Raw genomic sequence first — 10521 nt, forward strand, 5'->3', positions numbered from 1 at the left:
ATTTATCAGTAGAACTAAAAAGGAATGGATAGAATAATTTAACACGTGGAGTGCGATGAAATTGGTTAAATTGACGACCATCATTTATATATATAATACTCCCTCTATTTCATATTAATTGAATTTTTGAGGAATTTTTCATTGTTCAAAATAATTGAATTATACAAAGTTCAAGATAGATGTTTGAAATATTTTCCATACTTGCCCTTTCATTTATTGAAGTTTTATATTTTTTAGTAAATAAGTCACACTACTTGCAGAGTTATATTTATGACTTTACAAAGGACAAAATAGTGGAAAGAATGATTCAAGTTATATCTTTGAATGTTTTTCTTAATATGTGTGCATTACCTCACAAATTCAATTAATATGGAATAAAGGGAGTGAGACTTAAAATGCAGGAAAAATGGAATGATTAATTTGGTATAAGTCAGATTTAAAAGAAACACAATCAGCCTTGTTTTAATTCATTCTAGTTTAATCTTTATAGTTTGATTTAGGAAAATGCATTTTTATATTTAGTAAGTTTTAATTCTTACTTTTTCATTTTATCAGTAAGATCATATCCTCTTATAAGAATGAAACTATATTAAATATTATAAGATTTAAAGAATATCTTTTAATTTTTTAAAATTAAAATTTGACTTGAGATTATCAATTCCATTGAAGTGCACCTAATTACATTTCATTTCCGCTGGTCCAATTTTGTTTTCCCGGGTCGGGTGTGGACGACGTACACCCGTAGCACAAGGCGAACATAACCTAGTTCATTTTTTTCCCGCCAAAACACCTTCACCATTTTGCCGCCAAAATTGCTTGTGTTTTATCAATTTCCCCCCAAACTCAAACCCTCATTCTCACAAACTGCTCTCGATTCTCTCTGCCTCCATCCAAACACCATGAATGACCTTGACTTCAACCGCGACAAAGGTAACAGTTTTCGACTGCATCAAGTGGTTTCAAATTCTGGATTCGCCTTTCCTTTGATTCAATCATCTTTTGCTGTCACTAATTTGTCTCTCATTTGACAGATCTAGCCAAAGATTTTCTATCAAACTTCGCTGATTCTAATGGTGAAGCCAAATACATCAACATTCTCGTAAGTTTCTCTCATTTTTCTCAATTTGAAAAACTCCTTATTTACGCTGTTTTAGTGAATATATGCATCCTAGAAATATTTTTTTTGTTTTTGTTTTTGCCTCAGTGGAACACTTGTTAATTGTTCGCTGTTTCTGTTTTATCTTTTAATTAGCAAGATGTTGCTAATCGTAAAACCAAGGCTATTGAGATCGAGCTCGAAGACTTAGCCGACGTAAGTACCACCACCCCTCTGAATTACTTTTTATGGAGTGGTTGTTCTCTATTTAGTGCTAAAGTGGTTTAACATGAATTTTAACTTCTCTTTCAGTACAAGGACTTGGATGAAGAGTTTCTTCGAAGAATTGCTGAGAACACTAAACGATATATCACAATATTAGCAAGTGCAATCGATGAGCTCATGCCAGAGCCAACGGAGGCCCTTCCAGATGATGATCATGATATTTTGATGACCCAGCGATCAGAGGAAGCAACTGAGAACACTGATGGTTCTGATCCAAAACAAAACATGCCCCCGGAGATCAAGCGGTTCTAGTAAGCAGCATTAAATTATCATCAAGGATCTAACTTTATGAATTAATTTGCCAATTTTTTTCTGTGTCTATAATTATGTCTCTTGTTCTCTCTCAGCTGGACTTTATATTTGTGTACTAACTCATTAGTCCTGTAATTTGGTAAACCTTATGGTACCTTCTTGGTACTACTTTCTTCAATAAATTACCTTACCTAATAATAAGAAAGTCTTTTGTTCTCTCTTTCATCATTTTTAGGAGTACTTCTGTTAACTGTATGATATGAATTAGATGGACTTATTTAGTTAATCTCAAAACAGCATGACGATATGCATGGTAATATATTCATGTTAATATACTAGGCAGTCAAGTTCCCAGGTGAAAATAGAATGTCCTTTTGTGTAGGGGTGTACAAAAACCGAACCTACCGATAAACTGAACCGAAAAAAGTGTTATTGGTTTATTGCTATTGGTTTATTGTGTTAACGATTATTTAATGGTTTTGTAAAAAATAATTATTGGGTTATTGGTTCGGTATTTGTTTTATAATATTGGTTTATTAGGTAAACCTATAACCCATTAAGACTATAATAGCTTACTAATTTAATTTTTAGTTTTTTACTCGTAAACAAATATCAAACAAAAAATACTAATATAAATTTATAATTAGTTAATCACTATATAATACTATTTAGTATTTAGTTTTTTAGTATTTACCCTTTAGGCTTTGCCACTTTAGGTTCCGCGGCAAGGGTTTGCAGGTTGCTACGACGGCGGCTCTATGATTTGTATATTTGTTTTAAAAGTTTTTCTTATTGGGTAAATCAAAAATCGAATCGTTAAAGACCAAAAACCGAAAACTGATAACAAATATCTTATTGGTTTGGTTATTGGTTTAGTGTATTTAGAAACCGATAAAACGAACCTACAATACTTAAAATCGAATCGAACCGACCGCTACACACCCCTCTATGTAGTCTGGCCTCATAACTTAATTCTTAAGTAAATATAGGAAATGGAAATTCTGAATGGGTTAGTCGCCTAACTGTTTGTATTTGTTGAATCCAGTGAAGTGTACGTTAAAGCATCTTCAAAAGGTCGGCCATTTACAATTAGGGAGGTCAAGGCTTCATATATTGGTCAGCTTGTCAGGATATCTGGTATTGTGACACGCTGTTCAGACGTCAAGCCGCTGATGCAGGTGGCTGTATATACATGTGAAGAATGTGGATTTGAAATCTATCAGGTATGATCTTTTTGTTGTGCTTGTCTTAAAACTTATCTCTTTATTTTTGACTTGCTAAATGCAGTACGAGAGCCACATTGCTAGCATTAAATTAAATCACAACAATGTTAAGTAGCATGGCAAAGCTACTCTGTTTCAGATCTAATGCGCCTATCTTAATGCACTTGATGAACAGGAAGTAACTGCTAGAGTATTCATGCCTCTGTTTGAATGCCCATCCAAACGCTGCACGGTAAATAAAGCAAAAGGAAACCTCATCCTTCAACTTCGGGCATCAAAATTTTTAAAGTTTCAAGAGGTTTGTCTGTTGCATTAAATCTTGATTACAATATCAAATCTGCAGCACAATTGTTTTACATTTCTGACATTGATTCAGGCCAAAATTCAAGAGTTGGCTGAACATGTCCCCAAAGGTCACATTCCCCGATCAATGACTGTGCACTTCAGAGGAGAACTTACAAGGAAGGTTGGTGATATTTTTTGTTTATTTATATTTTTTTGTAAGGAGCTTGTCTAGTGTAGAGTAAATGCTAAGGACAGTAAACTGTTTTCTAGATTGAGTTAGAAGGTGAGATCAAATGATCCCCACAAACTCAAAGCTCCCAGTGAGCATCTTCTTAAAGGGGTTCCTCTAAAGATTTCACTACCTACTTAAGCGTAACATATGCTGCTGCTTTTCTAAAAATTGCAGGTATCTCCTGGTGATGTTGTTGAACTGTCAGGCATTTTTCTACCTATGCCTTACACTGGATTTAGAGCTATGCGAGCTGGGTTAATTGCAGATACTTACTTGGAAGCAATGTCTGTTAGCCATTTCAAGAAAAAATATGAAGAGTAAGCTATTGTTACTTTTTCCCTTTTCTACTGTATTTCTTTTGTCTTCATGTTCTGCAAGTAGAGCTTTTTTGAGATGGATTCTGTTTTCACATCACCTTGTCCTTGAAGAATCGGAGTCTGCTTTTAGCACATTGAGGAACTTGATTCCAGATTGAGCTTAAATCCAAAACATTTCTAAAAGAAAAATGAAATTTCAAACATAATCTAATTTAATGTGTTTATTTATTATTTTTTCTTTGAGTGTTCTTGAAATATTATGCTTGGAATAGGTTCAGACTACACATCAACTCTATATCTTTTCTGGTTTCCTATTTGGAATGTTTAGAGGACACTACTTGTAAATTTGATTTATGCATAACCCTTTTCTCACAAAGAAAAATTTACTTGGTCACTATTGAAATAGAAAATATAAGGTTTCTATACTTGCTAAACTTCTTAGTGATGAAGATATGATTAATAGGTTTTTGGATGCAGTTATGAACTTAGAGGAGACGAGGAAGAGCAGATTGCAAGATTAGCTGAGGATGGAGATATATATAACAAGTTGTCTCGTTCCTTGGCTCCTGAAATTTTTGGGCATGAGGATATTAAGAAAGCTCTTCTTCTTCTTCTAGTAGGTGCTCCTCATCGAAAGTTGAAGGATGGTATGAAGGTAAGCTCTGTGACCTAAATTGAAATCCATCTTCTGCCTATTCAGATTAAGAAAATCTGATTCATCTTTATGAAAAAAAAATCAGATCAGAGGTGATTTACATATATGTTTGATGGGTGATCCCGGGGTAGCAAAGAGCCAGCTTCTCAAACACATAATCAATGTTGCACCAAGAGGTGTCTACACAACTGGTAAGGGTAGCAGTGGAGTTGGTCTAACAGCTGCTGTTCAGAAAGATCCAGTAACTAATGAGATGGTTCTTGAAGGCGGAGCACTGGTGAGAACAAATCAATTCTTTTTTAACCTCTACTTCATCGAGTTTTGGAAAATATCATAGTGTGGGCAATGTGCATTAGGAGTTTGAACTGTATCAGGCGTCTTTCATTGATGTATCATCAGATAGTTGATCTCACAACCATCTATTTCTCAAGTATTCTGTGGACAATGTTTTTCTCAGGTTTTGGCAGATATGGGTATATGTGCTATTGATGAATTCGACAAGATGGATGACTCTGATAGAACAGCTATACATGAAGTAATGGAGCAGCAGACTGTTAGTATTGCAAAGGCTGGGATCACTACATCTCTAAATGCAAGGACTGCAGTGCTTGCTGCTGCTAATCCTGCATGGTAAACATTTACTGTCCCCCCCTACTTGGTTTGTTGAAATCATTGAGAAGCAACTGCTATCATTTAGAATTTTGACTTTTCCTGTATGTAGAAATATGCTAAATTTTGCAACAGATGGTCATCTGATTTATTTGTGGAGGCAGTTGGTTGTGTTAATGCACAAACTTTAAAACACTCATGATATTTTGTTCAAAATATTCTTAGGGGAAGATATGATATGAGAAGGACACCAGCTGAAAATATTAATCTTCCTCCAGCTCTTCTATCAAGATTTGATCTTTTATGGCTAATCTTAGATCGAGCAGATATGGATTCCGATCTTGAATTGGCTAGACATGTTGTTTATGTGCATCAGAACAGAGAATCTCCTGCTCTCGGATTCACTCCACTTGAACCATCTGTGCTTCGGTAAATACAAGAATATCTTTCTGGTGTTTTAACCTTCAAGAGAACCTCTCTTTACTAGTTAGTAGTGAGGCTTAGAATTGACTGAGCAACCTACATCCATTTTCTTTTATTTCAGGGCTTATATATCAGCTGCAAGGAGATTGTCTCCCTCTGTTCCAAAGGAGCTAGAGGAGTATATTGCTGGTGCATATTCTAGTATCAGGCAAGAAGAAGCAAAATCGAACACCCCTCACTCCTATACTACCGTCAGAACACTCCTAAGCATCCTGCGGATATCAGCTGTAAGTTTCTGCGTCAATTTACAGAATAAAGTATCACATTGCTTCATAGTTAGAGTTGGGCCTATTTTTCTATTCAACTCTTATTTGAAAGTGGAAAACTTGTACTGAATCAAGCGTGACAGTTGGCAAGTGCCACATTGAAGAAACTGGATGAGGAAACATTCTTGCTTTCTCCTCGGTTTGAAAGGCTAAAAAGCAGAAATTTGGTTAGCTATCATTAGGAAATAGGGTCCTTGAAAATGTAAGGTTTACTTTCCAAGACAATTCTGGACCTCACAATCCTGATTGCAGGCTTTACAGCTCAATTGATATTAAGTTGGTCATAAATATAGTTGTCTCCCTTAATCACAAAGCCAAATAGACAGTGATGATGGCAAATTAGTCAAATGAATGTCATAATGGTACCTCCTTTTTAATCATTCTTTACACTTTGTTGATGTCATTTTACTGTGTTAAATTAGGCACTAGCCAGACTACGCTTCTCAGAAAAAGTTGCTCAGAGTGATGTGGATGAGGCACTTCGGCTAATGCAGATGTCAAAGTTCTCCTTGTATTCAGATGATCGGCAAAAATCTGGCCTGGATGCAATATCTGACATTTATTCAATCCTGCGTGATGAGGCTGCTAGGATGAACAGGCTGGAACTAAGCTATGCCCAGGCTCTGAACTGGATTTCTAGAAAGGTTAGTTTGTGGGCAATTATGCCAGATCAAGCTGGAAGCATTAACCTTGTTGGTAGCTTGAATATATACTTGGATCTAGTGCACATGCATGCTAAATTACAGCTTAGAAAATATGTTACAATTTACATTTACACATTCTGTGATGATAAAGTTGTGAAGAAATAAAGGTGGATAGTTATTAAGACAGAGAAAAGAACAAGAAAATAGTTTGCATGATCTGTCAAGCTTATCTGAATTGTTTGTGCTATGGTTTCTCAATGAAGTTGTGTCCAACTGCATTGATTTCATGCTTTTGGGAAGGAAGCATGCAGAATGATAAACCCTTTAGGGTGACAATACTGATACATTTGGCAACTACTTGTGAACTATTTATGTTCTGTTAAATTAGCCTTTGGCAGAACATCTTTTTTGCTATTTGCAAAAGTATTGCTTGATGCAAGGCCAAAATCTGCTAGTTCATCTTATTGTTGCTGAACTTCCCTCCACCCACCCTGTCAAATCCCCCATATAAAAGAGAAAAAAAAGAACAAATCACAACAGACTAAATAGCTCAAGCTGGCTATTGATACACAGTACCAGTATATTCCCAGAATTCTTTAGAGTGAGTCCTTTTGTGGTGAACAAAGATTTACATAGCTTTCTTTACTCATACTCAGATCCACCCATGTTTTTAACCAACTGAATCGGTTTTCATCTTCCTGCATGTAATGGTAATCAGCTAAGATCATGCCAAACTAGTTGGGATGTGTCTCTAGCTTTATCAAAATCTATTCAAGGCTACCTCGTTTGGTTCTTTCATTTCGAGACATTGTATACATTTCTTGCTGGCATTCAACATCTAACTCAATGAATCCTATATTCTGGCTTAAATTGTTTCCTCCTTGGGCATGGTACTGACTTTCTGCTATGAGTTCTCTCGCCTTTGATGTGTGCTGCTTTATCTTGGAACAGGGATACAGTGAAGCTCAACTCAAGGAATGTTTGGAAGAATATGCAGCCTTAAATGTGTGGCAGATTCATCCTGATAGCTTTAACATTAGATTCATTGATTCATGATAGACACTAGATCAATATGAATCCAGTAATGTTACAAGCTTGTATCACGGAATCTCCCTCGACTGTCAAGTTACTACTTACAGTTATTAAAACTAGTATTGCATCAAGAATAGTATTTAGATCAAATTATTAAAGCCGATCAATATGGGAGGCTAACTGTGTATGACCAGAGTTGTCAGTCTGTACCAGAATTTGCTGAACTGTTATTTATTCCTGGAAGTTTCATTGCCCCTTGTAACTTCTTCATGGCAATGCAAGTCAATGTGAGAAACAAATTGAAATTGCCTTGTTTAGTGAGGCTGAAAGCATTTCCAATTTTACTACCAGTTAAAAGACCAATATTCATTCCCATTTTTCTTAGAAATGAAACAGTTAACATTTTTTTTTCCTCAAAAGATTTACAATTTCTTTGATAACAGCTTGATTGGATGGTTGTTCGATGGTATGTACTAAGTTTTGATGAATCAATGTTGGAATAAGTTATATTGTTTTCAGTTGTTTTATAATGCCACATACTGGGAATTTAAAGAATAAGCAAATAAAATTACAAAGACAGAAGGATACAAGGTAAAGTTAAAAGGGCATGGTAAATAATAAAATAAGATTATTAAATAATAAATTAGGTCAAAATGAAAAAAAAGTATAATAATGAACTTAATAATATGACATAATAAAATTCAAGTAATAATTGAAATGAATATTATATTTAAAATAATAATTCGATATAATATAATTGGTAACATCTATCCGAACAAGCTATATATAGCCTTAGCGGTAAGAATGAATACTTCTGAAACAAAATATCTTCTACTTACAACAACAACCTAATGAAATTCCACAACGTGGGGTCTGAGGAGGGTTAAGTGTACGCAGACTTTACTCCTACCAAGATAAGACGGTTGTTTTCGAGAGACCCTCGGTTTAAAAGAAGCATAAAAAGAGGTCAGATACAGCTAAAAAGTTCAAAGCGTTATGTAAAAGCAAATAACGAATAACGCAAATAACGAAAGCGACACAGATAAAATAGAGTAATCAAAGTACAGAAAGTAATAGAAAGATAATAACAGAAGTCAGAGCACAAGAAATTATAGTGCGCTAATGTGCTTACTAATACGGAAGAATAACGAGACTATGTACTAGCCTTCTATCCTAATATGTGTCCTCCACACCCTCCTATCTAAGGTTATGTCCTCGGTAAGCTGTAACTGCGTCATGTCATGTCTAATCACCTCTCCCCAATATTTATTCGGCCTACCCCTACCTCTTCTGAAACCATCCATGGCCAACCTCTCACACCTCCGCACTGGGACATCTGCGTCTCTCCTCTTCACATGCCCAAACCATCTCAGTCGCATTTCCCGCATCTTGTCTTCCACCGAGGTCACTCCTACCTTGTCCCGAATAACCTTATTTCTAATCCTGTCGCTCCCGGTATGCCCACACATCCATCTCAACATTCTCATCTCGGCTACTTTCATCTTTTGAACGTAAGAGACCTTAACTAGACAACACTCCGCCCCATATAACGTAGCCGGTCTAACCACCACTTTGTAGAACTTGCCCTTAAGTTGTGGTGGCACCTTCTTGTCACATAGCACACGGAAGCGAGCCTTCATTTCATCCACCCTTCCTCAATACGATGTGTGACATCATCATCAATCTTCCCACTGCCTTGCATGATAGACCCAAGGTACTTGAAACTACTTTTTTTTTTGGATGGCCTGGTCACCAAGCCTAACTTCCGCGCCAACCTCCTGAGGTGTCTCACTGAACTTGCACTCTAAGTACTCTGTTTTGGTCCTACTCAGCTTAAACCCTTTAGACTCCAAGGTATGTCTCTAATCCTCCAGCTTAGTGTTAACTCCGCTACGAGTCTCATCGATCAAGACTATGTCGTCCGTAAAAAGCATACACCATGGCACCTCACCTTGAATTTTTCGCGTCAATCCATCCATCACCAAGGTAAATAAAAATGGACTAAGGGTTGATCCTTGATGTAACCCCATCACAACTGGGAAGTGCTCTGAGTTCCCTCCTACTGTCCTTACCCTGGTTTTGGCACCCTCATACATGTCCTTGATCACCCTAATGTACGTCACAGGTACACCTTTAGCCTCCAAACATTTTCATAGTATCTTTCGTGGAACTTTATCGTAAGCCTTTTCTAGATTGATGAATACCATATGCAAGTCCCTCTTCCTCTCCCTATACTGCTCCACCAGTCTCCTCATAAGATGGATGGCTTCTGTAGTTGAGCGTCCCGACATAAATCCGAACTGGTTCTCTGAAATAGACACGCCTCTCCTAACCCTCATCTCCACCACTCTTTCCCATACTTTCATAGTATGACTTAGAAGCTTGATACCTCTATAGTTGTTGCAGCTCTGGATATCCCTCTTATTTTTGTATAGAGGGATCATTACGCTCGACCTCCATTCTTCGAGCATCGTTGTTGTTTTAAAGATGACATTAAATAACCTAGTCAGCCACTCCAAACCTACCGAGCTTGCATTTTTCCAAAATTCCCCTGAAATCTCGTCAGGTCCGATCGCTCTTCCCTAGCGCATCCTACGCACAACACCCTTAACCTCTTCGACCGAATTACTCCTACAACACCCAAAATCATGAAGCCTCTCTGTATGTTCCAAATCTCCCAACACAATCTTTTTGTCCCCGTCTTCATTCAAGAGTTTATGGAAGTACGACTGCCATCTCTATTTAATGATGGTCTCCTCTACCAATACTCTTTCATGCTCGTCTTTAATGTATTTCACTTGATCCACATCGCGTGCCCTTTGCTCTCGCACCCTGGCTAGCTTGAACAATTTTCCATCCCCGCCTTTCTCTTCTAGTTCAGCATAAAGGCGTTCAAAAGCTGTCGTTTTTGCCGTTGAAACCGCCGACTTCTCCTCCTTCCTCGCTATCTTATAAAGTTCTTATTCGTCCACTTCTCCACCTCATCATTGCTTTCTATCAGCTTCGCATACGCTATCTTCTTTGCTTCCACCTTCCCTTGCACTTCTCCATTCCACCATAGTCCCCTCAATGCCGGCCACTGCTACTTGTCGAGACTCCCAACACTTTTCTTGCTACAACCCTAATACAACTAGCCGTTCTA

At 37.1% G+C, this 10521-nt stretch overlaps 1 protein-coding gene across 1 annotated transcript; it reads left to right on the forward strand.

The window, feature by feature from the left end:
- Positions 1–793: 793 nt before the first annotated feature.
- On the forward strand, positions 794–7696 carry LOC129887121 (DNA replication licensing factor MCM7). The gene is made up of 15 exons (XM_055962081.1): positions 794–930; positions 1032–1099; positions 1253–1312; positions 1409–1632; positions 2679–2856; positions 3032–3154; positions 3233–3322; positions 3548–3690; positions 4168–4345; positions 4431–4622; positions 4803–4975; positions 5180–5383; positions 5499–5664; positions 6126–6347; positions 7299–7696. The coding sequence occupies exons 1-15, from the start codon at positions 900–902 to the stop codon at positions 7401–7403; spliced, it is 2157 nt and encodes a 718-aa protein (XP_055818056.1). The 5' UTR covers positions 794–899; the 3' UTR covers positions 7404–7696.
- The last annotated feature ends 2825 nt before the right edge of the window (positions 7697–10521 follow it).

This window comes from Solanum dulcamara, chromosome 4, assembly GCF_947179165.1.
Source record: "Solanum dulcamara chromosome 4, daSolDulc1.2, whole genome shotgun sequence".
NCBI lineage: Eukaryota > Viridiplantae > Streptophyta > Magnoliopsida > Solanales > Solanaceae > Solanum > Solanum dulcamara.

What these genes read in the sequence shown, in the direction of transcription:
- LOC129887121 (XM_055962081.1), top strand. Translation starts at nt 900, where the DNA reads ATGAATGACCTTGACTTCAACCGCGACAAAG. An exon ending in TTCAAGAAAAAATATGAAGA is followed by an intron (nt 3,691 to 4,167) that starts GTAAGCTATTGT and finishes TTTTGGATGCAG; the next exon opens with TTATGAACTTAGAGGAGACG. An exon ending in TGAACTGGATTTCTAGAAAG is followed by an intron (nt 6,348 to 7,298) that starts GTTAGTTTGTGG and finishes ATCTTGGAACAG; the next exon opens with GGATACAGTGAAGCTCAACT.